Source organism: Sprattus sprattus (assembly GCF_963457725.1).
Source record: "Sprattus sprattus genome assembly, chromosome: 3".
NCBI lineage: Eukaryota > Metazoa > Chordata > Actinopteri > Clupeiformes > Clupeidae > Sprattus > Sprattus sprattus.
Window position 1 is genome coordinate 19,717,519 of NC_137922.1, and position 27,340 is coordinate 19,744,858.

General features: G+C 40.4%; 2 protein-coding genes across 3 annotated transcripts; both read left to right on the forward strand.

The window, feature by feature from the left end:
• Positions 1 to 1,086: 1,086 nt before the first annotated feature.
• Positions 1,087 to 11,750, forward strand: LOC308362658 (uncharacterized protein; the record flags this gene model as incomplete). The annotated part of the gene is made up of 16 exons (XM_080835387.1): positions 1,087 to 1,148; positions 1,321 to 1,393; positions 2,678 to 2,720; positions 2,822 to 2,900; positions 3,065 to 3,153; positions 3,493 to 3,639; positions 6,234 to 6,319; positions 6,604 to 6,685; positions 6,853 to 6,938; positions 7,093 to 7,180; positions 7,443 to 7,491; positions 7,790 to 7,877; positions 8,029 to 8,120; positions 10,874 to 10,958; positions 11,405 to 11,509; positions 11,646 to 11,750. The coding sequence occupies 16 exons, from the start codon at positions 1,087 to 1,089 to the stop codon at positions 11,748 to 11,750; spliced, it is 1,359 nt and encodes a 452-aa protein (XP_080691513.1).
• Positions 11,751 to 14,231: 2,481 nt separating this feature from the next.
• Positions 14,232 to 27,003, forward strand: spina (spindlin a). 2 transcript variants are annotated; one of them, XM_080834690.1, is made up of 7 exons: positions 14,232 to 14,348; positions 21,215 to 21,329; positions 21,437 to 21,602; positions 21,726 to 21,774; positions 23,286 to 23,539; positions 24,954 to 25,187; positions 25,833 to 27,003. In XM_080834690.1, the coding sequence occupies exons 3-7, from the start codon at positions 21,551 to 21,553 to the stop codon at positions 26,030 to 26,032; spliced, it is 789 nt and encodes a 262-aa protein (XP_080690816.1). In that variant the 5' UTR covers positions 14,232 to 14,348; positions 21,215 to 21,329; positions 21,437 to 21,550; the 3' UTR covers positions 26,033 to 27,003. The 2 variants fall into 2 exon arrangements, with proteins under 2 accessions (XP_080690816.1, XP_080690815.1); XM_080834689.1 differs by having other exon boundaries at positions 21,215 to 21,602.
• Positions 27,004 to 27,340: the final 337 nt, after the last annotated feature.

A 27,340-nucleotide genomic window follows, 5' to 3' on the forward strand; every position in this document is an offset into this window, starting at 1 on the left:
CGTGGCACGAAATAGCTTTATTCTCGGGTTGACTCAGGTGAATCACGCCTGAATTCTTTCGATTATGCAATATGCTCATTTTGGATTCGACCAAGAATTATTAAAAGAGTTCGTTGTTGTTTGTTAGGTGCAACAAACATCTCCCACGATGTGTATCATTTATTATGCAATCTTTCTCTATGGGGTCTTTGAGGACAACCTAAACTGAGTGTTAAAAAACATGCTCATTTAATTTCATAGTAGGCTACTTTGAGAAGGAATAGTTACTCTCAGACTGAATTAATGCATGTTAATTTCTCACTGTTCATGCAATGTGTTCCATCCTTACTGAGATACAGGCCAACGTTGCAAAAGATTGGTCATGATTCGGATTATTACCAAATGCAACAACAAAGGGATACCTTTAATTTGCCTATTCACACACTAGGCATCATTAATGTGTTTGGGGTGGGGGGGGTATGCAATGGTAGGTTGTTGTGCGGGTCTTGTCCTAAGAATTTCAGTGCCCAGTCTGACTCAGTGTTGTTCTGTGCAACTGTCAAATAAAATACTTGAACTTGAACTTGAACTTGTATGGTAGCATGGTTCTGCTCGCCTATTGCTCCCAGCTCCGTTTGTGAATGTGGGTCCTGTTATACCAGGCTAGGGGTATGGTGATATGGCAATACAAATATTTTATATAATAAAAAAGAGAACAAGAGTGCTGTCATAGTCAATGTGGGTTTCCATGTAAAAACATACCATAACACAGAAAATACTAAAACAAAAGACTCAATATATCAGTCAAACTACTGCATTCAAACAGAGACCACAAACAGAGCCAACACAGCACAAACTATGTCTTCTCAGTAGTAGACTAATGACTGCAGTGGTACCTTCACCTGTGGGTTTTGTATATCATCACTAGGCAACAAGTGTTTGCACTTTATCAGGTTCCCACGGGAGGAAGTGCTCCTCTCTAAAGAAAAAGAGTATAGTCTGTTGACAAATACCTTGTTTTTATCTTGGCAAATCATTTGTATTTTTGCTCCTCCTATGAGACAACATTAGAGGTAAAATAATCCTGGTGAGATTCGATACATTCAAATGGCTTTGGCAAGCGGCCACTGGCTGGACAAAGAGATCAGAGGAGAGCCTCCAAGCCCCAGGTAAAGGATCTCTTTACAGACTGTGTATGTGCTGGAATGCCAAACCATGGAAATGGTATGACGGTATGACTAGTAGCTCATGTTGTAGTGCTGGTAATTCAGTATATAGTAACAAAGCGGTTTGGATAAGCTACAACCATTGTGTCTACACTGTGTTTTTCCTTATCATCAGGTATGGACATGCACTTGCTATGGCTGGCGACATAGCCTTTTTGTTTGGTGGGGCCACCTCAGTCAGTAATGAGGTAAGAAACAACAATTGTTTCAGAAGGTTTTGGCTGACTGCATAGTTAGTGAATTATTAAACCATTCCTCCATTTATAGTTATAGTTATAGTTACTGTAAGGTATTGACCAGATGCTTTTGTGACTTACAAAACATTTGTTAAAAAAGAGTAAAAACAACAATCACAAAAAAATAAGCAATCAGCATAATGCAATTACATTAAATGAACAAAACAATTATAAGTATTATTTTTAAGTTTAACCAATAATGATAATAATAACAAGACTATGATTATTTTTATAAAATATGTCACAAACAAACAAACTGATTAGACACATAAAATATTCAAACTCCTGAAAATATTCCTGATTTTGAACCTTCACCCTATATTTTATAACAGCCATGGGGTCATTTCTTGTTCAGTTGACCTATAGATGTACGGCTGCAGTTTCCAGCCAGAAGCACTTTAATTCCATAAGCAGGAAGCACAGTGTCCTATTCCCAGTGCTAATACCATTAGTTAGCCATTAGAACCCTTTCCCACTCAATGTTTTAGGTAACCTGGCACAGAGATTGTACATTGTAAAGACTTTAAAGATTGTTTAAATATTTACAACTTTGTAATATACATGTATATTAATACATTTCATTATTGCTTTAATAATCAGTACGTTTTACAGTAAGGTTGGCTCAGATCATATCTTTCCCAAGTAGGGTATTTCAACATAATACATCCTTCACTGCCAGTATGTTTGCTCTACTGACTGTCTACGTGGAATAGAGTGTAAGCTTTAATAAGACTTTGGTGTGTGTGTGTGTGTGTGTGTGTGTGTGTGTGTGTGTGTGTGTGTGTGTGTGTGTGTGTGTGTGTGTACGTGTGTGTGTGTGTGTGTGTGTGTGTGTTTGTGTTTGTGTGAGTTTGTTTGTGTGAGTTAGTGTGTGTGAGAGAGTGTGTGTGTGTGCACTGAAAGCCAAAGTAAACAGGCCACTTGTCAAATTTGTTGCACCATGAAATGCATGAGGGTGAAATAAGCACACCAAACTTGAAGAATGACCAAGTAGACGCAGCCAGGATATTGGAGTTTATCTCAGCTGATGTTTATTACATGGGTTACAGAGTTAGATATTGCAAAAAAACAAAGTCATATTAAGCACTTACAGTTCATATGTGACACAACAGGAAAAAAAACAATATCCAGTTCTATCAAGGGTGACAATGGAAAATCCACCAGTGATTAACCACCATGTCTTGAACTCATAATATCAGTTTTCTAAATATCCCATAATATTTACTTTATCAACAGGAGACCAATCCAACATACCTGAGAGATTTCCACATGCTAACAGGTATACTGGTTTATTTCAACATTTAATGTACATGAAATCCTATTTCAACTCACTGATTCATGCTGACATTTCATGATAAACCCACCTGACCTCTGTTGCAGTCTCACTCACATATGTAACATGGGAAGCTTTGCCCCAAAGCGGTGCAGTACCTTCAGCCAGAGAAGGACATAGCCTTTGGTAAGTAGTTGGCATTCACAATTCAGTCAAATCATTTTGGACAGTAGTTCACTGACAAACTGTTTACGGTAATAATAGTGGTCCACTCTAACATTTCTATGCAAAGGGGCTCTTCAGCTTTTCCTTCCCTCGTGGTATGAGGATGAATAATGCTCTACTTGCAGTGTGGTTAAAGGCCAGGTGTACCTGTTTGGAGGCTCATCCAGTCCTGAGGCTACAGAGTGCCTCCCAGGGGTCTATCGCTTTGATATTGGTAAGTTGGTGAAGGACAACAATGCTGAGATTTTGGACAAGTTGTCAAATTGTACAAGTCAAAGTTGGGACATTATTTTCAGATTTTTGCATTAAAATGTTTGTGTAATTACAAATATTTACAATCAGCCTGAAAGACAGCCCTGGAAATTTAAGCAGTACCATGTTTTGCACATTTAATACTAGAAGGGCACTTGGAAAGTGCAGACCTCAGCCAAGGCCAACATCTTGCAATGTTAGCGAAAGTGAAAATAACAGCCGTGATTCGGATCCAGTCCAAAATTGAACTGTTATTTCAGTTCCTGATGTTTTGTACGGTCCTTTAACCTTTTCTGCTCAGTCTCACTGGCATGGGAGAAGCTCTCTATAGGTGGTGTACCTCTGAGGACTCTCAACCACAGCTCTGTCGCCGTGGGAGACAACATCTATATATATGGTGGCCTTCTCAACGGGGTTCCAATAGACCACCTGATGATGTTCAACACAGGTTGGTCTGTTTTCACAGTAAACTACTTCACTGAATGAATACTGAGTGTTAACACACTGTTGGTGCAATTTGACACAACCTTTTTTTAACACTTTGATTTTAGTTTCAATGCTTTGGACACCTGTGAGGACAACAGGGAACATACCGTCTCCTAGGTAATGCACTTAAACACGCATTCTTAACAAGGCAAATTTTAAACTGTGTGTTGTTATTCAGATGTTCATCTCCGTGCATACAGGATTCCAAAGTACTTTCTCTGTCCACTATTCCAGATGATTGCTGATTGGGTCATTTTCTTTGTGTGCCATTTACTAAATTGCTTCTTTGCTAAATGGTAGTGTTAAAAAGCTGAAATTTTCTCTTTATAGTTTCAGCGTTGTCCCACACATAGCGAACCACATTGTTTGATTTCACACAGTAGAAAGACAGATACTTAAATGCAGTGGTTCATGTAAAGGAAAGGATTTACCACAGAGTAAGCTTTGTTGTCAATATAAATGTGTAAAGGCAACATAAGGCAGTTTTCCACTGCAGCTGCCTGGAAGACATTTCATTGAGATTTAGCAACTTTATGGCAAAAATGTAACTGTCCACTCAACCTTGAGGTAATTCTAATGTTATCTAGAATATCTCTGGTTCTATAATCTAATGTTGCTGCTGCCGCTGGAAAAATATATCATTATTCTGTCGTGGTTCAGAATTGATGTTGCGATCGAAGAGTTAAATATAATGTGAATTTTAGGTCAGTAGTTACTGCCGAAAGGTTAAAGGGTCGACTAGGGGGGCTATTCTTGTAAACGTTCGTGCCACCAAAGAAGCACAAAGAATTTAAAAAGAAATAGGACTCCCCACTATAAAAGCCAGACCTCCATTCAAAAACTAAAGATTATTGTGTGTTCGTGAGCTGGAAGAAGAAACCTGTAAAGAACATGGAATTGGATTTGAATGTCTGTGGTAGGCCTATACAAAAAAAACACAGACCTGAAACAGAACACTCTTAAAACTCCTCAAACTTACAGTCATATGGCTCGCAGTTTATTTTCACAAGCTTATTTGGGGCTGTGTGGTCAAATTGCTGCTATGCTTTGTTGGCAGCTAGAAAAAGTCAAGAGGTGACCTCATGTGAAAATTAATCTTAGGGACATCTGTTTCCCATTGTAACTCTTTCTTTGTTTGGCGCTGTCTCTGGCTTTAATGTTCCACGGATCTTGGCTGGCTAAAGCACTCTCTTCTTCTCTGAAAACTGCTGATATTTTTCCCATACAACCTTGATGATGACATTTCCTTTCCTTTGTAGATATAACCACACACTAGCTGCAGTTGGAGAGCAGATTTTCTTGTACGGTGGATGTGGGGAGGATGAATGCTATTACAAAGACATCTATGTTCTCAGCACAGGTAAATACTGTGGATGGAATTGAATTGAACAGCAAGTTTGTTGTCTGTCCACTGCATCAATTTCACTCTGCATAACTTTTCCGATAAAGGTGCAGTGCATAGGATTTAGGGGGACAACACTAGATCTAGAAAGGGCCTTTCTCCTTTTGTACGTTAAAGTGGCAGCTTGAATTTGGTGGTGCTGGTTGGGAGGCAAGGGGAAAAGAAGAAGAGCAATCAATTGGTGCTTGTGCTGGCAAACAATTTTGTGTTGTGAGAAGTTTGAGAACCAAAATGCGGAAGATCAAACTAAGCACAAGAAAAAGCAAGGGGGTGTGAATCCTCATTGTCAAAGAACTGAAAACATGAAGAACAAATGTTTTCAGAGTGACGCCAAAGGTGCCTGTTTTCTGCTGGACTGGTCATTTAGCCTGCCAATCTAAATGTGATTTGTTGTTTGTCAGTTTTTGATAGAACATGGCCATGGGCATTACCAACACAAGTCACTGTTTTCCCCGTGACAATGTTGATATATCTAATTGCTACCAGGATTGTAATTTTACATGAATGTGCCAAAACTAGAATTTATCTTTGTTATTTGGACCCAAAATACTCTGTGACATAACAAATATCAGCCCACAGCTGCTGAAAATTATTGCCAAGAAAAGTGTAATGTTAAACAAAAAAGCTTTGGAGATGTCAGCCAACAACTAAGATATTTCTAAATATCTATCTAAAACGACCTCATCACTTGAAATATTTTGGCTACTCGATGCAGACATTAACAATGACATCGGTTTGGAAGTAGCTACTGGCACCTGGGGGACACCGTATATTCCTACAAGCTTGGGAAAAAAAGGGTGAGGGAGTTGGTGTTCAGTTGGTTGCAATCTGCAACCTCACCACTAGATGCCACTAAATCCTACACACTGCATCTTTAAACTGCTTTTACACAGTTTCCAAGTAATTTCCTCTTATAACTAGCAGGCAGATCCTGAATTGCTTTTAATAATAATAATCTTTAAAAATGTTCTCCCTTTTGTGGTATTGAACAATGCTGTCTGTGAGACGACCAATATCAATAGAATCAAATAATCCAAAGTCCCTTTTTTTTATCTACATGCATTGCACCACATTTAAACTTGACATCTCACTGAAAAGATGAGTCAATGGACAGTATTCCATTGCTGTGATAAAATGTGAATGTTGTCTCTCAGGCTCGCTGGAGTGGCATCAGTGGGAGGTGAGAGGGGACTCTCCAGTGTCCCACGCTGGCCAGACCCTCACTGCCCACCGTGATAAGGTAAGGCACCAAATACTATTTAAGAGGCTCCCTTGTGGCACCTTGGTCTTCATCAAGCAAAAGAAAACAGGTTGCGTGCACAAGTTTTGAGGTGCAATATGTAGTTTTATTTGTTTAGCATTGAGGAAAAATACTAATATAAGGAAGCTAATGAAAAATGCAGGTCCTACTTATTTGTAATATACAGATGTTTCTGTTGGTATTTGGAGTCATGAAGGTCTAACACATGCAAGTGGTTTTGATGGTAACACTGTGATGTAATGCTTCATATCCTTTCATCCGAGGATATCTATTTGTTTGGTGGTAAGATCGTGAGCCCAGATGGAGCAGTTACCACATCAAATGAACTCTACAAATTAAGCATAGGTGATTATATAGAAATACGACACCCCATCTCATATGGTTCACCTTTCACTGTTCTATGTGATTTGCATTTCACTAAATGTAAAGATTGTAAATTTGCCTTACTAATGGCATTTCTATCTTTTGCTGCTTTTAATCTGGGTAATCCAAACAATCCCTTCTGGCTGAAGCAAAGATGAAGTGGAAGGTCCCTCTCTACGTGGGGTTTCCCCCTGCTCGCCGATTTAACCATGTGACTTTCATCTTGCACAGCCACGTACGTGTGTGCATGCTAATGGTTGTGTAGTGTAAGGAAGTAGTATTAGAAAACAGTTTAAAAATAAATAATAGATAGCGTTTCACTCCCTCCTCAAACACTTTTTTTCTCTTGAATGATTCAAGTCTGTGTCTTCTTCCTGTTGTTTCTGCAGATGTATGTTTTTGGTGGCAAAAATGAGGAACATGAATTCAATGACTTGAAAGTGATGAAATTAATTAACCCATCGGAAAGACAACCAGGTATTTCCCCTGTCCATACACAGTATACTATATATACTTTCTGTAATTCATCAAATTGATTATGATCAGAGCCTAACTTAAGCAGAACTAATGCTTTTATTTTGTCCACTATGTTAATGGCTTTAGTCACTTCACACACAGGCAGTATATTTTAGGGTGATTATAAGATATATACAGAGTAGATTCAAGGCTCTTGTACTACACACAGATGTGTTGTGGCTTTGGACATCTATAACGACGGATCTGTTTATCTTTGTCACAGTGATGAAGGAGATCCTCTCTGAATTTGGTCTCCAAGGAGTTAGTAATGGGTAAGAGCTATGCTGTGTCTGAGACATCTTATTTCCTCCTGAATTAAATGCTTATAGTGCAGTGGAGCTTGTGTTGGAGAAAGAAGTCATTTAGGATTGAAAAGTCCATATTTCTTTGAATAAATAATTTCTTTAAATTAGATCATTCTGGGTGGTATGCCCAGCTGTGGCTTGTAATTTCTAAATGGAACTAAATGTAGGTTTCCATTTTCGACTTCAGTTTCATGTGGGAGGCTCTGTCTCTTATTCAAATTGCATCTCCAGTTTCGTTTACTGGGTGTTATTTTTTCTATTACAGGTTTGCTGCAACAAAGGTTCCTAACGTGAAGTACGAACTGAGTAAATCATCAATAAGCCTGACATATGAGAGAAGTGATGTAACAGAGGTACATATGAAACAAAGAATATAATAGAATCAGTCTGTAAAAAGTAAAAACTAGGTGGACCAACCTTTAGATTTAAAATGTGAAAATCCATTATCCTTTATGTATACCTTTCCTTTATTTCGGTTACCTCCTACACAAAATCCATCTCTAGCTCACAGGACACACAGCGATTCGTGATGAGGCACTGGATATGATCCACAAAGCATTTGCCATGTTGGATGAGGAGGTCCAAAAACTGAACAGGTACTGTTCTGTGATTCTCCATGAACTGAAACAGAACAGTCATTTCAGGAACAAGAGCCAGTGGCAGGGTAGGAAAACATAAGATTTGCTTATATTCTTTTAATGCCTATATTCATGTTAAGGATGTCTGAATCCTAAATAGGACCAGGTAAGGTGAGAGTCTTAGGTGAATATTTCAATATCTACATAAGTATATATCCATATTCGATTTACAGAGGGTTTTTTTTAATCGTTATCAGTGTTTGAAGAAGAAAGGGTATAGAGCAGCAACAGCTGAAAGACGGTTGTGGAAGAGGTACTCTTTCCATCTGTCCAAAGTACACATTCTAACCTTTCCTTTCTGTGAGGAATGCAGATAGTCAGATCCCTTCCCACAGTACAGTTTCTACAGTCATTAGTTCTTTCAGCCAATCTATTGATTGTAAAAAAAAATCTACTGTTTCTTTACAGTTATTGAGGTAAACAGACACAGGTATATCGCTGTAGAGGTCCTTTCCATGTTGTCAGACACTTATAATGATATTATGAGCCTGTCAGTGCTTGACTGCTGCCTGTGCAGTGACTCCTGCTCAAGCCCTGCAAAGCGTTTCAGGGCATGGTTTATCTCTGAACATAAATCTCTCAGCTTCTGTTACAAGATCATTCTTGTTTTCTACTGCTCATAAAGTTTGTGTCCAACACACTCTTGCTCAGACTTTACCCCCATCCCCATCTCTGATCTTCACTCGGTCTCCTTTGCTATGCCTTGTGCTGGAAAGTAGAGCCATTCAAGTTGATCTGGTAGGTATATTGCTTCTACAAAGAGGCCACTGAAAGGTGCGGATAGCACAGTCTTTTCCAACATCTGATCAAAGGTACTATGAAGCAGATACCAGCCACACCTGATCGTCGCCTTTCCAATAATTATCCTTAAACTCAGAACCTGCCATGTTGAGTTTCTCGCCTTATTCGCTTGTCACACTACATTTATCATGTTTACATTAGCATACCTGTTATGAGGATGCAGTGACCTCACTATGGTCAAAATTGAACCGTTTTATTCACCCTGTTTGCAACCTTTAGATCTTGGATTCAGATTCACCCTGATTTTATTAAACAGTGCAAATCTTAGGGAGTGGCTTTGGGTTTCTGTCAGAAGACTGTTATAACCTTACCAGCCTTGTGCCAGTAACTTCTCTTGGTGTTTATCTATAGTATCTCCATCAAACCCTATATCTGATGAAGGCACAGCCTGACACACATAGAGATTCCTGCAGATTGTTTTTCAACCCACTCTTTAAGGATCAGTGCAGCCACCACTGCAGCAAGTAACAGCCTGTTGGATCATGCCCTGACTCTCAGCCAGTGGTCCTCTGACGCCGTTATAAAGATAGGATCAAATTGACTGGATCTTAGATGAGATCAGAGCTTCCTCTCTTTTGTTGTTTGTTTAGTCCTGGCTAGGTAATCCTTATTTGTCTGCATCCTTTGGGGATTATGAACATATCCTGCTTGACTCCTGCCAGCGTAGCCGACTCCTGCACAATCGTTGCAAGGTCGTTTTTGGACCCTCACCGGAGACAGCGCCAAACACGCTCTTCTGCTTGCATGACTTTCGGCACTCGAACACGTGAAATAGCATTCTAAACAAGGAGAGGAGATGTTCCAACTCTGCCACACACGGGTTCTCATCAGCTGCAATACCTGCTTTGGCGCTCGCTCTCAACCCACCATCCCTTGCTGCACCTGTCTCCTGTAGTAAAGAATAGGGGTGCATGCACGGATGCTGCTTGACTCCTACAAACGCAGTCAACTCTTGCACAATCCCTGCAAGGTGTTTTAGGACCCAAATACAGTCTTCTGCTTGCATATCTTAGGCAAATTCGGAAACTCAAACTTGTAAACCAATGGTTAGTGCACTGAGAAGGGCAAATAACCGAAGAGGAAGAACTACTCATGAACAGAAGAGCATGTGGAAAAACAATGCAACACAAATTAATTGAACTTATAATCTTTAGAAATGTGTCTTCACTGAACTGTTAGCTTTATGTTTTTATCAGCTCTAAAGCAATGTAGTTGTCGTTTTGGGATGTGAGTGTAGCAATGTGGATTGTGGATGGTGCAAAGCTATGAAGAATATTAATTTTAATGCAAATGTGTCATGACTAGATCAGTGTGTACTTCATAGAACAATTGTGTGCAAACAGGACGCAAGGTTTGTTCATTCTCAAACGAACACTGCATTGATCTGGTGCAGATTCACTGCATTGATCTGGTGCAGATCCACTGTGGTCCATCCCAGAGCCTGAACTCTTTGGGTATTACACCGCCAGTTAAACTCTACTTGACCCCTGTTTGACCTCTAAGGAATCAGCTGAATGCCTGTTACTCTTCACTGATAACAAATAATCCTGTTTACAAATAACTCTGCTCTTTCTGCCCTGATTAATAATCTCTGTCTCTTGCTCAACCCAGCTTCCATTCCTAGATAATTTAATCACCTTTTGCTCAAAGTTCCCCTTCCACTGTAGTGATGGGCTGACTTGAGACCAGACTGATTTATCAGACACACTGATTATAATACCTGCTCAGCCTATGATCTTTGATTGCACCCACAGATGGTGAGGGAGTCTGCTGCATTTTGTCATCTGTGTCCCAAAGCACAATAGTGCTAATCAGTAACATGAGTCATTTCTGCAATGTAAAGAAGGATGACGAATGGATGCTATGTCAACTGACCAGGCAAATAAACATTTTTTTCCTACCATTTCTAGAGAAAAGGCTGAGGTTGCTCAGGCTGCAGAGGCCCTTCAGTATGAAAAGGAGGCCTACAGGATCCAGCACCAAAAACAGGAACAGGTGTGTCAGTGTGTATAATTTCTTTATCACCTACCATAGTTACAAATTATTTTGAAGATGGTTGATGGTCGCGGGATTATTTCTTTTTGATATTTTCAATTTGAAATTTGAAGAACAGGAAGAAGCGGCAGGAACTTCACAACCTGCAGTTACTGCTGTAATTATTTTATCTTACAGTATGGTGGAGTTTGGGATTCCAGCATAAACATGTATTAAAAGGAAGTGTCACACAAAATGTGTATCAACAACATCTTAAAAACCAAATTGCACTGTACCTAAAAATGGGTTTTCATAAGTAGGCCTAATTTTAATGTCCTCAAATGTATTCAATTCCATAAATTGGTTTTTCATTATTTTAAATTTATGAGCTGGGCAGGTATGTGATGCAGTTATGTGAGGTTCTGTTGGGGATCTGTTTGGGTTCTGTTGGGGATCTGTTTGGGCAGGGGCTTCAGGAACTGCTGGATAAACATCGGGCCCAGAATGAGGCATGGCTGCGGGCTCGAGCAGAGGAGAATGACAAGGAGAGGAAGGAGCTCTGTAAACTGCGAGTGCGTAAGCCTGAAATAACAACAAGCGTACAAAAAAAATTGATACATCACATTTTTTTTCAGTGGGTTAGTAACCCAGTATCAACTGAAATGCACAGTAACCAACATTCATGTCTTCTCTCAATGGGTGGTTTAGGAAGAAGTGTTGCACGAGCAAGAGAAACTCAAAGAAGAGCAGAGCAACATCCAAAAACGCAGCGAACACTTGCTGTCTATCATGCAACAGTTCAAGGGCATGTGACCAGCAGTCTTCAGGGAGAAATAGACTTTTCACGTTTATATTGTCTATTTACACAATTTAATGATACAATTGTATTATGTCTATATGTTTTAAAATATATATGATACCAATAGCAACCACACATTTTGTGACAGTTCTTTGTGCTCAAGTAATTTAAGATATGATATGGTCCATTTCAGTTAAGCAAGACTGAGCACCATGACAGTCTAACAGCTATTGCACCTTGCAGTAATCTATTAGTAGTAAATATTAGTGGCATTGCACAATATAATTTTTTGGGGACATTGGTGCCTTTGCGGTCCCACTGCATTTGTTGTTGTCAGTATGTGAAAGGCAACCTGATTAAAGAATTAATGCTAGCTCTTTGAGCAATCTCACTTTTGGTATCGACCACTCTGTAGTTGGAGACCTATACAGACTCCGTAGACTACTTGGAGAGTGTGTAACCTTGTTAATCCTCCAAGATGGAAAAGTAACCAGTATGTTGTGCATCCAGTGTGAAGTTCCTCTGCTGTTAAATCATGAAGTCTAGTCTAGTCTGCAATGAAATAAGCATTTTTAGGGGAGACTTGTAACATTAAATACTGTTAAAATGTATTTTTCACAGTATTTTACAATGTATCTTAATAAACATGTGTGTGCTACATCATGTTGCTAGGCTACAAAATGGCATGAGGTGTTGGGGTAGCAAAGCTTCATGTACTGCAGGAGAGAATGCCATAAGAGTTAGGACCGTTTCATTCATAATGTTCTATTCTGAAATAATGTGATCCAAGTCTTCCATTTGTGTCTGGAGTTACTGTGTGTTATCATTTTGTCTGTGTTTTATGCTGTTTGGTGCTATTAGAGTACCTAATTATATTCTCTCATTATGACTTCTCTCTTCCTCTCTCACTTTATACTCTCCACTGCAAGGTGTTGCTGTCCCCTGCTGCCCATTCCTGTCAATCATGTCCAAAGTTCTACTACACATTGCCTACAATCGATCACACACAAATTTGGATTCCCAGCCAAACTACCCCTTTTCCTTTCTAAGCTGTCCACAATCATCCACTCATTATATTCATAGAAACCCCATGAGTACATTACATTCTTCAGTACTTGCCTACTGGAATTATGAACACATTGCATCCCCTCTAAGCTGTTTGTTAACCAATGCTTTCAATCATGGCGCTCTCCATTTGTATCCACAATAAATCTTCTATGTTTAATGCATATACCATCTGTGTATCATGTAGCCTTGTATGTAACATGTATGCCATATACTAATATATGTATCTTGATGCATGTACAAACCTCCCTGCCTTTTTCTAGTTCTCTACCCAGCAGATGGGTCCCCTCTTCTGAGCTGGGTTCTGCTCTAAGGATTCAGGCTCCTGACGCACACTCTCCATAACTACGCGTTGCAAGCGAGGACCACTACAACTGTGATTTGTCCGCTTGCCTGATATTTGAAGAGTGTTGATAACAAAGACCTCACAGCGAAACTGACAGATCAACAACCAATCACACTGTGCTATAGATTGCTGACTGCTGTTTAACTTCATTAGCATGCTATCTTCTTTGTGGGTATTTAATTTGCTAACGTGTTGAGTTGTCTGTAACCATGGATACCACAAACCCGTCTCTTTTCTACTTTAGACCATTGCAGATTATTCTGCAGAATATGGCGGCGTGTTTGATCAGCCAAAGAGGACACATGTAACTCCTCTGCTGGTCACCCTTCACTGGCTCCCTGTAGCTGCTAGAATCATTCTCGCCTATAGGACAGTCACTGGATCGGCACCAGCTTATTTAAATGCCATAATTCAGTGCTATCTCGACCTCTTTGGTCTGATGAGCATCTGCTGTCATTGCCTTATGTCAGCAGCAAGAGATTGCAGTCTTTCTGTTTGTGGTACCTTGGTTGTGGAGTGATCTACCTGGTGCTGCCATTCCAGTGAGAGCCTTGATCATCTTTTAAAGTATGCTATTTTAAAACTCAGCTTTTTTAACCTCATTTGTCGAAGTAGTTATTTAGTTTGAGGCATACTTCATCAATATATATGTTTTTTAATTTATAGTTTTGTTGTGTGTAATATTTCTAATGTTTTATAAGTCGGTGTGCTGTGTATTTGGAGCAAAGGAGCTGCCTTTAAATCCATATACACCTCCTTCTGTTCTAAATATTTTGCCAAGTAAGGTGATCGAAATAAGCAGAGATGAACAATCTCGATAAAAAAACTAGCCTTTAAAAATAAGTGTTTTGATCATTAAACAAATGTTTCAAATGTAATAGAATTATCTAGGAGGGCTGGGGGCCCCCAACTCTGGTCCTGTCGCAGTGCCTGCGCAAGCGCAAACCTGTTCGTTCTATTCCAGTTATGAGAAGAAAAGATGGGGGGTGCACAACGACTCACTATATTGCAGGAAGAAAGCATTTGAAGCCCTTGCTGTCTTTACAACTGGAGCACTTTTTAGTAGAAGGAAGGGGAGGGGAAGGCTCGGCCGTAGAATCGGGGTTGCCTGCGCCTATCAAACGAAGGCTGCTTGGGGAGACTGAGGAAAGCGACAGGCAAAACATTCTCTTTAGCCTGCTGTAATTTTACAATTAAGCGGGTAAGCAATACTAAACGCCAAACATTCCAGATGTTGTCTACCTGAGGAAGCACGAGACACATGAGTTGTGAGGGAAAGTGCGCGCGCGCGTATGGCCATGAAAGCGAGGGCAAAGGAGACAGATTTCAGGCATTTTGTTTTCATTTGAAAATGTGTTTCTTGTCAGACTGAGAACAGTCCCTCCTTTGTTCGGCTTCACGGTTTCAGTGCTCTCTCCTCTCCTGCGGAGATTGTAAATAATACTGAAGCAACATGGCTGACATTGCTGCTGCTGCCAGCGTAGCTAATACACCGTGCAGGTTGCTATGCTAGCTAGCAAGCTAATGCAGACGATATTTATCTTGCATTGCATCAAATACTGTAAGGTAACCTGCTTGCTAGCAAGGTATTGTTTTCATCCTGAAGCACTGCATGTAGCATTATGCTAGTGGTAATGGTTCAATATGTAAACAATTAGGTCAGCCATTCTTGCAATCTTGTTGAGATGCTTTTGTGACGTTAGATTTAGCAAGCCAAGTAACCTTACTAACGTTTACAGTTATCTTGTTTACTGGCTAACGTTACTTTAATCAAAGAACGTTAATGACAGCTTGAACAATATTCTTGTCGATAGAATGTCAGCTGGTCAAGTACCTTGTGAGTTTCATCTCTCAGAAATGTAAAGGAAATGTGTCATGTTTTATCTAGCCTCAATGAACACACATATCGATAGAGATATTTGACTAGTTCTGAATGAAAGTGTAACAATGGCTGGGCAACGTTTTCTTGCAAAATCTTGTGGGGTTTTCATGAAGGGCTTTAGCGAGCTTGCTAGATAGGTCAACTAGGTTTCTCGTCTATGGGTTACAGCCTAGGCTGAAACGAAATCCGGCTAACTGATCGTAGGTAACGTTACTGCATTGTTGAATGCCATCGCCAATTTGAAATTTAAGGTGAGCATCTCTGTCCGTTGCATGGCTAATCTTGCTACAGTGGCATTACTGACTAAGGTCAAATTAAATTTTGTCACATCCAGTTTGTTAAAATGAGTTGCCATAGACGAACGACTGACTGACTATTAGCATGTTTTGTTTGAAGGGGGCGGGGGTGCCGCGCCAGCCACTTCATTTGTGTTTCATGACAGTCCGTGGCACATTTTTAGGAGCTCCCACTGCAGGACTGATTGATAACCCTTGCCAGCATGTCGGCACTACGGATAGGCTATTGGTGGAGAAATAGCTTGGTTTTGTATTTGCTAGGGTGACATTCTATTGCTTTGTCTATCGCAATGATGACCTCATTGCCATCTTGCCACATACCTATACTGTGTTGAGAGTAAGATATTTTTTTTTTGATTAATTTTAACAAAACAGAAAATGCATATTTTTGAATTGGTTACGAATAGACAGTGACATAATTTGTGGAATTCGAATTATTTACGAAGTTAGTTTGCATGTCTGCTGTGTAAAGTCTGATAGGCTATATGGTGTGGTGCAAAAAAGCACAGTGTTTAATAATTATCACTTGAATACAATTTAAAATATTTCAGATTTGAATGCACCAACGTTTAGAATGGGGCAAACATTTTGCACAAACGACATTCTGGGACTGTCCTCTCTGTGCCTTTCAGATTGTATATTGTAAACACAGTGGGCATCCAAAAGTGAACCATAGTTTTTCTTCTGTGATGAGTTGTAGACAAGTATGCTGAAACATCTGGATGTCCAATTGGCTAATTGATTGATCTGTTTAATTTGTAAGTGATCAGAATTCCCTGATTAGCTTGTTGTGTATTGTGATAAATGGCGGCCCTAAGATTGTTTTGTGAAGTTTTGCAGTATGAAGATTAAGAGCTTAAAGTGATCCAGTGCCTACATTTTGTTGTGTATACAGTTGGTGTTGACTGTGCATTTAATGTCCCCTTGTGCTACACCCATATCAGACAGCCGAGATGATCACTAGTCTAGACGTTTTGTTTGTGTTGTTGATACCTAAGAGGTGGTCTTAAAGCTACGTTACTGTCACAGTAGTTTGTCGCAGGTGCCTTTGTGATGGGTGTTTTAAAGGGGCACCTTATAATAATGCAGGCAGACAGAACTAAGCTAGTTTGAACCTGTTATTGTCATGTTTTTTTATGGACCTCTCTGCCTTGCCACATATGGAATACTGTAGGTAAATGAATCACAGCTTTCACAGTGGGGGGTGTTAGTGTAAGGCCTTTACTCCTGAGTGTGGTAACGTACAATAAATTGAATAGGTGTTCAACTCTGTACTCAGAACGTGTCTGTAGAGCTCAGCTGGCTGTGCTGTTATTTTGGACATGTTCAGACATGTGTTAGCTCTAAATGGTCATGGCTTATCTACGGTTCTTTTCATGTTGGGGTCAGCTTTTGGGTTAGTGGATAGAGGTTTAAGCATTCCAGTAAGGTGGAAACCGGTTAAGGGTGTGTGTGTGTGTGTGTGTGTGTGTGTATGTGTGTCTGTGGGGTATGTTAACAATACTGAAGTCATCTCTGCCTCACGTTCAGGAGTACTGTTACATTTTAGTCAAGGTAATGAAGGTGTATGTGCGAAATGGAACAGGAGTAGAAATACAGTTATTTAGACAACCCTTGTTTAAAAAAAAAAAAAACTTTTATAATCTCTCCTCCATCATCCAAGAGATAATGTAGTTTTGACCTCAGGACCTATCTGTTGAGTCGTTAGTGAGCAATGAAGTAAGTTTGTAGATAAATGCAACACTGTGTTTCAAGCGTCTCCTTCAGAACAGCTAAGGTTAGGCCATCTATTCTTTTGACCTTCAGTTGTTGTCAAGGGAACAGAACAGAGGGAAGGACATTCTTTCCACAGAAATTTCAAGTTGCAAGTCTTCAGAATGTGTATTGGTGGGACTGCTTGCACGATTGGCGGAGTTTCTGGTCCTGTTTATCCGACCACGCTAGGCACAGAGCCAAATACTCCCTTTTATATTTGTATTGCATTTTCCTATGCCTCAGTGGGGATATGCGTAATGTCTAGAAATGTACTAGATGCTGGTGTCTGCCTAGAAATGTCAATGACATTATACTGTCATAGGAAAAATCAGTTCTGCATTGTGATGAATGTAACTCCTTTTTTTCTGGTCTATTTAGACCCTTCCTAACCACCACTTTCACTGGCCAGATTTAATGTGAGTTAACATCCATGTTCAGCAAATCAAAATTGAAAGGTAAAATGGAGCCAGTTGTGTATTAGGCTACATAGGGTAATATGACTTTACTTCACATCATAGTAGACATTCACGTTGTTCCACATTTGAAACAACTGCATAGGTATTGAGTATGGGTGGGATAATTATGTGCATGATCTTTGTATCTCTGTCAGACAGTAGGGTAAATAGTGGATTAACTCCAGCTGGAAAGCACCAAACACAATGGTGGAACACTATCTTTCATTATCAGCAAGTAGAGTAGAAAATTGACTTTGTGACACACCAGAATGTTTCATCACGTAGGGCTTGTTGAGAGTTTTTCCGTCATTAAGATTCATTGAGGCCTTGTGGTCACTTCATTCCACTGTCTCCAGGGCCCTTCTACGAGTCTTTACTATACAATTGACTGATCACTAAATCATTCTCATAGCCAAAGTCACCCCACTGGGGAATCTATTCTCTCTTCTTTGCTTCCAATCTGATGAGTTCTTTCTCATCCTCTGTGTCACCGCACCTCATCAGTGGCATCATGTCAGAAAGGGATGTCTGGACGATGTAGGAGCTCATACTTGTGATCAATTTGATGTTGTGAGGGTGCATAAGACAAGTTGTTGTTTTTTAACACTGGGTTTTGATATTTTCAGTGCTGTTGGCAAGCTTTGCAAACAGAAATATTTTCAAATATGTACATTAGTCTCTCAAATGTAATTAATACTGATTTAAGGAGTTAATTAAATTGTGTTTGTCAACAAATGGTACTAGTGTTCAACTGAGTCGCATGGTGACATAACTGGAGTTCTGTCATTGGGGCTTCTGTTACCAGTGTTCCTACTAAAATAATTCATAAAATTCTGAAACGGTAGAATTTGGTTGACCTAGTGACATTAAAAAGTGAAATCTCCTACATTTCCATATTTTGGCAAGCTGTCTTTTCACTTTTCACTGTCTGCAAATGTCACCCATACCAGGAAGTGAACACAACACCTGAATGTATCTATTGCAAACAGACACAACGTTTGTTTAGACACGTTCATTATCACCAGGACCAAAGTACTTGAAACCTGCTGAACATCATGAAATTTAGTCCAGTCTCAGTTTTGTACCTGTGTCAGAACACACTTTACTCTTGAGTTTTTTTTTTATAAATTCTAAAATGTTAAAGTTTGTCTGAAGGTAAAAGGAAAATAGTGTTATTGACAGAAAAAAAAAAACTGAATATTGCCTGTGCAGCGACTCGAAGCAGACACCTTTTATGTTTACTGTTCCTCTGGCAGGTTCCTGAATGGATGACGCCATATGTGAGCATTCACTCTGATTGGCAGATCTTGCTACAGTTGATGTATTATGGATCAGCTTAATGAATAATGTAAAGTTCATGTTGAGGCCTGTCCTGTGATCTGATCTCCAAGTGAGGTGGCAGACAGAAGGAGCATGGTATTAAAAATGAAACATTGAAAGCCACAGTAAACAACTTTGTGTACAATGACAATGTTGTGATGCCTTTTATATTTAAAAATAACCATTAATGCAAAGCTCCACCCTAAAACCCTGAAATTGTTAAAAGGCTAATCCTTGTCAACAATCTCAAACAATCCATAGCCATCAGATTTTTGTGTCATCAACGTAAGGCAAATGAAAAAAGGTTTTTCGCCAAACTCGCCATTTTGCCGTGTGGTCCAAAATCATACTGCAAGCCATTTTGTTAAGATGGCATTAGTCAGGACATGCAAGAAAATTCACATTTTGGGTAAATCTAGGTTAGGCTAAACGGATGTGAACTAAATGTCCACAGATGACTAGTTTCCCACTGGATATCTAACACATCAAAGACAAAATGGCACTGGAATCACTAAGCCAAACACCAAATTGTCATATAAGAACTAGCGGCAATGAACAGTAACTGTTGCAACGCCTTTGTCTGGTTCAAAAAGTTGCACAGTTCCACTTTTGCTCACCACAGAAGTGTTTCTTAATATAGCTACTTCTAATAAGTTGCAAATGGCACTGGCATTGTCAGCCCTGGGTCTTTTGGTTGAGAAAGAAGTAAGTAAGAGGTGGATGTCTGACAGTTGGCCTGGTGTGTCACAGGCTTAACACACTTCATTAAACATAACTTGGTACAGGAATCGCTTAGTGCATTGTGAAAACTAGCCTTTGTTTGGTATTTAATGGAACAACATGAAACACTGACAGCAAGCGTTTAAAATGGGTACTGCAAGCCAAATTCCAAATATTGGATAGTTGTCTCCCCCCACTCCCCAGACCCGTAGGTCACATGGGTTGCCTCTTCTAGAACGGGAATATGGTTTCTATTTCGTTTAGAAGATGAATAAATAGCTAGTAGCTTGGGATGTGCGTGAGTAGCATTTCTGTCACACTGGCTGTTGCCAAGGTTGTAAACAGTAGTAGCCCGCCTATATGTCATTGTGAGGCGAATGTATTATATCAAGCTAGCTTCACTGTGGTCGTCGGTCCTTCTAATCAGTTACCTATCCCAATGTCCACACTCGGGGGACACATTGAGGTGCGTTACTGCTAAATCTGTGAGGGCTGTCCCATTGTCAAATCGTCAAGTGCATAAAGGATCTCTCGCTGACATTTAGAGCCCTTTATGCACATTTCTGCAGGCTTTGCAAGAGAGACTCTTTATACTATTTCAAGCCTGTGCAGCCTCTCTCACTCAATTGCTTACCAGGTGATGTCAATTTAGTCTGTGTGGGTCCAGGGCCTAGGCTTTGTGGGGGGGTGGGGCATTGCGATTGGAGAAGTAGCAGTGAGTTACTGACTGTGCATAACTTTATACCACCACCAGGAAGCCAGAAGAAGTGGGATTTAACATCAAGGCTTGTTTTCTGCAACTGTGTTGGCAAGTTATGCGGTAAATAAACAGAATATGCAGCATTGTGGAAAAAATTACTTTAAATATGGCAATAGCAGAATCGCGAAAAACTGGATTGACTGTTTTTGTGTGTCTCCCTATCTGCCTAATGCATAGATTTAGCAAGCTTTTAAAACAAGATCAGATTGAAGAGACAGACCACTTTAACTGCACCCATATTTAACATGCCAGAGTGGCGGAGTAACTGCCATCATTCACCTACCAACACAAATCTACACACCATTGGTGCTTGTCGGGTGCTCATTTTGCACCATGACTGTCAAGTATCAAAACCTATTACATGAACACTTAGTGCTAATCACTTACTGGTTGTGGTTAATAATGTGCAGTGCATCATTGGAAAGGCTTTGCTTGTTTTTGTATATTGATGCAAAACTAATTAGTGATGGTGATATTTTAAAGTCAGCTCAGATCACAAGTCACTCCAAGTTTAGCTTCTCATAAAGCTTTTATTCTTTCTTTCTATCTGTCGCTCTTGCTTTCATTCACTCACACACTCTGTGGACTGTTGCCATGGAACCCATTTCCAGAAGTAGGAAGTTAGCCTATTTATTTTTGAAAAGCTTTTACACACAAAGGCACCTTGAGGATTTGGTGTGTGTGTGAGCGCATATGTGTGTTGGTGTGTTTGTGTGTGTGTGTGTGTAATGGCGCTTTTAAAGAGATATAAAAAGAATCTGCGCTTTAATTAGTGAGTGATTTCAATCTGTACTGCCAGTAAGGGCGATCATAAATATTAGCAATGCTCAATTTATCCTTTCTGAGCACTAATGTATTTCTGTTACCCTCTTCTGTCAGGTTTTAGGTGCAGTACCCAAAACCCTGTTGGGCGTTTCCCAAACCGCTGTGTTAGAGGGGTGGGGCGGCAGTGTTAGCCCTCCTGCCCAGAACCCCCACCTCCTGACTGGAGAAGGTAGCGGACTCTTGTGTACCAGTGGTCACACCCAATTACCCCGTTTCCATTTCTGTTACGTTGGACTGGATGCCAGGAGTTGTGATCACGCCTCCGTTTTCATGCAGATCTGGGGCGCTGCACCAGAGGGTTCCCCAGTAAAGCGCCGTGCGCACTTAAAGGTACACCAGTGACTTTTTCACCCTAGTCTGGCAGCCTGGCTGCACCCCTACCCCAGATGAATGAAAACCCCATTCGGGAAGAGCGCGGGACAGAGATCACGAGCTGATGCAGGTAATGCCTAACGGATGTTACCAAACACGCTTTCAGTCAGTTCACACAAATGGTCAGTGTTGTTTGCAATGTTTCTTATGACATTTCATTTCTGTTCTTATTTGTTTGACTGGGATGCTGTAGGGCATGCAGGTGTGTCTGCAAATATGATGAAGAAGAAGAACTCCCACAAGTAAGTCCAACGCTCCTCACTCCTGAGCTAATAATAATACAAATAATAAACTTCATTTGTATAGCACCTCTCATAAAAAATAATGCAGCTCAAGGTGCTTAACAGCAAAGAAATGACGTGCACAGTGATCCACATAAAAACTAGTACCCACGGCAGACAATACAATTATCTTGGAGCTAACTGTAGGATGTTCATTATTTGATAATTAATCAATTGACACTACATATCCACAGCTATCAATGGTTGATGGGTCACTCACTGTTGTTGTGTTATGTTAAACTGCCACACACATGAGGCTATGTGTCAATCTCATGAGTCAATAGTTGCACAGTTGTTTTAACACTTTGATAACGTTAGGATTAAGCATGTCTAAAAGTGTAGCCAAATCCAGCGGCGTCCTTACTGTAGCTTTATTATAGCACTGACCTTCACTGGAGACCTCCAGCAACTCAACTCTCCACAGGAGATTTCAAGAGAGAGAGACCATAGGCTACATTTCATGCTATTATTTTATTGTCTGCTGTTCATACCTGGTTTCTGAGTCAGGAAACGATTGGTTTGTTGGATGGATGGCCTCCATTTAAAACAAGGCCATAGGCTTTCTGAGCGTGGCTAGGCCTAAAATGTAGTATTTGATGTTAATGATAAATTGACTTTGAATAGGCCTTAAGATAGAGTGAAAATCTTCTACAGCTAACTAAGGTACACTGGTGAATTAGCACTGGTGTCTGTTACTGTTAATTTGCTGAAAGAAATAATAGTGGCTAATGGCTAGTGGTTTTATAACTAGGACAAAATGTCTCTTGTGTGATCTAATGCATGAAGACTGATATGGGTGTTTTAAAAGACATTTAATGTATAAGCAGAAGAAAGATGTCTTTTGATGGTAACTGGTCTAAGCCATCGGGATTATTGCCTTTTTCATGTTATAACAAATTCAACAAAGTCAGTCATTCTGTGTGCTTTGTCTCTATGGTAGATATTTATTACAATGTCTTTGGATTTTGGATTTATTACAATTTCTTTGGATTTTTGGATACAATTGAACTGGGATGATAACTTAGTATAGCGAATCGTTGAATATAAATTTGTATATGTTAATAACATATTTGCACATAAGGAATTAGCCGTTTTGTAGATTGTCAGGCTGATGCAGTAGCCCTCAAGACCTAGCCCACAGCACCTCAGTCTTCAACCAGAATGTTCCTATACAGCTATTGGCAAAGGACCAAATTAATCAATACCAAGCGATATCCTGACACAAATCTTAAAGATTGTTCTGCCAAGTTCAAGCACAAGAGCTGTTAGTGCTCTGCTGTTTTTCCAGAAGCACTGGAGCGTTGCCTGAAGTTTAGCTGACAACACAAGCACTGATATTGCAGAAGAGCAGTCTTAGAAAAACGAGACGGGCAGAAATAGAAGCCTGACCTTGGGTAGTCAAGGTCCTTGTTTTTTATCAAAACTCCTCTTGAATCGGTCACCTATGTATGGTGTTTTTTGTCTGTTTGCAGAAAACACAAGGCCAGCCTGGGACCAAACAAACCTGTGTCGCAGCCGCGGAGAAACATCGTGGGTTGCCGTATACAGCACATCTGGAAGGAGGGCAGTGGCACGGCCTCGCAGTGGAAGGGAACTGTGTTGGACCAGGTGCCAGTTAACCCCTCACTCTACCTGATCAAGTATGACGGCTTCGACTGTGTTTACGGACTTGAGCTGCACAAGGACGAGCGGGTGCAGGGCCTAGAGGTGCTGCCTGACAGGCTTGGTGAGTTAAACATGGTCTCCGATAGTTCAACTTTTGAAGGTAATAGGTAGTGTCTGAAATTTTGATTTTGAATTATTTTCATATTTGGCTAAATCCATACTTGCAGCATGTAGTATATTAAGCCAAACCGGTATAGTCTCTTGTAGGGGTGCAACGGATCATCATTGATCCGTGATCCGTTCGGATCATCTATTTCGGTTCGGCACACGCATGATCCGCGGATTGATTTATGAAAAAAAAAAAAATTGTGCGCATGTTCAGTCCACACACAGCCGTAACCATTCCTGCTAGTTCCAGGGACAGAGCTACTTAACACGCTCTGGGTAAAAGTCTGCAACAGTTCCCTTTTCAATAAGCAAACAGTCCTATGGCTCGTTGTGATTTATTGTCCTCAGCGTACAACATGTAGAACAGTGGGCATGGAAAATAAAAGTAGGCTAGACTTCGGTGACTACTGTAACGATAACTTCTGCCTCTAGTGCTACGTCTGTTTCCATATACTCGCGCTGCCACACAAACCTGTCGCCTAGGTTACCACACAGACGTAACACGTAGCTGACATAGCGATTGCTAACATAAAGAAAAACCTGCAACACAGCGTGGTCATGGCGAGCGGAGGAACAGAAGAACTTGAACGCCCCACATTTAAATCCCCTGTTTGGGAGCATTTTGGCTTCCCTGTCATTGAATGCAGAAGGAAAGAGGTTGGTGGATAAAACCGTGACGGTGTGTAGGCACTGTGGCACAAGAAAGCCATACAACAGTGGAAACACATCGAGCATGGCCACACATTTACAGCGACATCACCCCGGTGTTTCACTGACAGGAGTGAAACCGAAAGCGACTCAACAACCGCTCATCACTGCGGCATTTAAGCAGCCCCTTCCTCCACATGTTTATTTGTCTTGTCTATTTTTTTATTTTAATTTTTTTTGCTGATCCGAAAAATGATCCGATCCGTGACTCTGATCTGAGGAACGATCCGAACCGTGAGTTTTTTTGATCCGTTGCACCCCTAGTCTCTTGTCCTAGGCTAGCCACAGGCAATAATTACGGAAGAAAACTACTGATCTGGTGCATGTAGACCGAAAAAGTTTAAAACTCTGACGTAATTACCCAAAATGCAGTGAGTGGTAGAGCTTGAACAGACTACGACGGCAGGTGTCGTAAGTGTATTATTACATTATAGGTGCAAGTTTTGGTGTGACAGCAGGCAAAGGGCAGTATTTCAAAATATGTAATAATTTTCCTCACAGCATTTAATGTTAGTAATACTTACATTTTGGCTATGATTTCCAGAAGGCCACAGTGATAATGAACAGAATAATTTTCCTTTCGTCATAGGAATGATTTAACTTATAATACGTTCAGTTTTAAAACATTATTTCTTTGTTCTGATTTTGTGATCTGATAGCGTCCTCGCGCATTAGTGACGCCCAACTGGCAGACACTATGATCGGGAAGGCAGTGGAGCACATGTTTGAGACTGATGAAGGTTCTAAGGATGAGTGGCGGGGCATGGTTCTGGCCCGAGCGCCCATTATGAACACTTGGTTCTACATCACCTACGAGAAGGACCCGGTGCTTTACATGTATCAACTCTTAGATGACTACAAGGACGGAGATCTCCGCATCATGCCTGATTCAAGTAAGTTAACACTGACTTTGCAAATTATCATTCAATACGGTCTCACTGTGAGAATCCAGACATATTCGGGCTTTCTTACAACTGGCATTAAAATGCATTTTGGGTGACCATATTGCAATTAGATAGTGCTTGTATAAGTGCAGGTATAAATGCACTCAAGATGCATTGAGGACGATTGTTATCCGATTGGCTAAAGCACCTCCTGACTGCTCATTTTCTGGTTAGTTTAGATTGTTGGTTTGGCCTAATGGCTGCTACTTTCATCCTGTGAAAATAGCCAGTGCTGTCTTTTCCATTCAATGAAGATACAATTCAAACTCATAGCATTTGGTTTGATCAAAGTTTATGCCTAATTTTACAACACGGCAGCAAGGTTAATTTCTTGTCAGGATGATGATGATGATGGTGATGGTGATTCCTGCCATTACTACAGACACATCGCACATGAGCACAGACTCCATAACCATATGCAAGCAGTAGTGCCTCAAGAAATAAACGATGACCATAAGAAATGATAACCATAACAGACATTCCCTCAGCCCACAGAGATCACCCCGCCTGGGCCTCAGCATGTAGTTCCCTGCCATGATTTGGTCCTCTTGAAGGATTAAAATGATCTTGATCATCTTTGTCATTTCCTCTTAGATGACTCCCCACCTGCGGAGCGGGAGCCTGGGGAAGTGGTGGACAGCCTGGTGGGGAAACAAGTGGAGTACGCCAAAGAGGACGGCTCCAAACGGACTGGCATGGTCATCCACCAGGTTGAAGCCAAGCCCTCTGTCTATTTCATCAAGTTTGATGACGATTTTCACATCTACGTTTACGACCTGGTAAAAACCTCCTAGGCCGGTGCAATGAGTCAGGGCCCGGTTGAGAGTGGAAGTTGGTCGCGGTTTGTTTGGAGTAGGAGGAGAGGATCTGACTGAGAAACGAAAAAACATAATCCATAGACTTTTGCCAAACATTTTTCTCAAAGCGTTTCATTGTGACATCCTTACCTGAGACGAGATGGGACATTTCACTGGAGCCTTTGGATTGCCACTAGTTGAGCGTCTGATTGTTTTGGGAGCGGAAGCATGGCGGGGAGCTCTGTGTAGCATGACGCTCAGCTGTCACACAGGAAGAAAATGGCTGAAGGAACTGAGTTCTCTTAAGGCTGCCTGACCTTAACAAACCTTAAGAAGAAGATCTTGTAAGATGCACCATCATCATGCCTGATGGGACTTTGCACTCTGCGTATTATGAGTCAGCTCTTGTCCTTGTTTCGGATTGGGTTCAATCTGGCCAATGACTGACTGCAGCACTCCCGGCAACTGTCATTAGGCCTCACACACCTGTCTGGTTTCCATGCTGTTCTGACCTGCATCACCCAGTCACACTTTATCAGAGATCTGAGAAAATGGTTATTTATGTTTGTTTGTTTTTCTTTTAGGAACTTGATGTGTGCGGTGTGCAAATCCCAGCACTGGTCTGCCTTGTTTTGGTTACTGTTTTTTTTTATTATTATTATTATTATTATTATTATAATTATTATTTTTTACTTGTCTCTGTGTCTGTTTGAAAGTTCTTGATTCGCAGTATACTCAAAATATTGCAGACCTACAATTCTATGCTGACGCAGCTTGTTTAATTGCGGTTTTGCATTAAGCACTAAATGTCAGATTATCTCTGTAGAAGAGACGATTGGAGCACTTGAAAATGTTACTTAGATTCGGTCACTCTGAATGCATTTTGGAATTACTTTTTTGTATTGCCTTTGTTTCATGGTTCAGTCAACAGAATTTTAAGGATGTCTTTTAAAGTCCCCTAACTATTTCTTTCTTGGTTATGTTTTATTTAAGAACAGTAACAATCATGAATAGCACAATGATTATTTGTATCATCTTCACAAGTTCACAAAGTGATGGTTTCTGCACATCGTTTTCCTTTTAAAACATATTTTTGCATTCTCTTAAGGTACATTTTTATTTACAAAATTTTTATTTCAAAATTAAAAAGTTTGTCTGCATCATCTCAAACCGTTATTCATACTATCTAAAAGTATTCAGACTACAGAGATTTGTGTAGTGTTTCATTTTCTCAGACCACACTCAACAAATTAGGTAAAGATAATTAGAAAAGGCAAGTGTTTGGAGAGCATTGTTCTTCCAATT

Coding starts and splice junctions, on each gene's coding strand:
- spina (XM_080834689.1), top strand. CDS start 21,551: ATGAAAACCCCATTCGGGAAGAGCGCGGGACAGAGATCACGAGCTGAT. Junction 21,775..23,285: donor AAGAAGAAGAACTCCCACAA/GTAAGTCCAACG, acceptor GTCTGTTTGCAG/AAAACACAAGGCCAGCCTGG. Junction 25,188..25,832: donor CCGCATCATGCCTGATTCAA/GTAAGTTAACAC, acceptor ATTTCCTCTTAG/ATGACTCCCCACCTGCGGAG.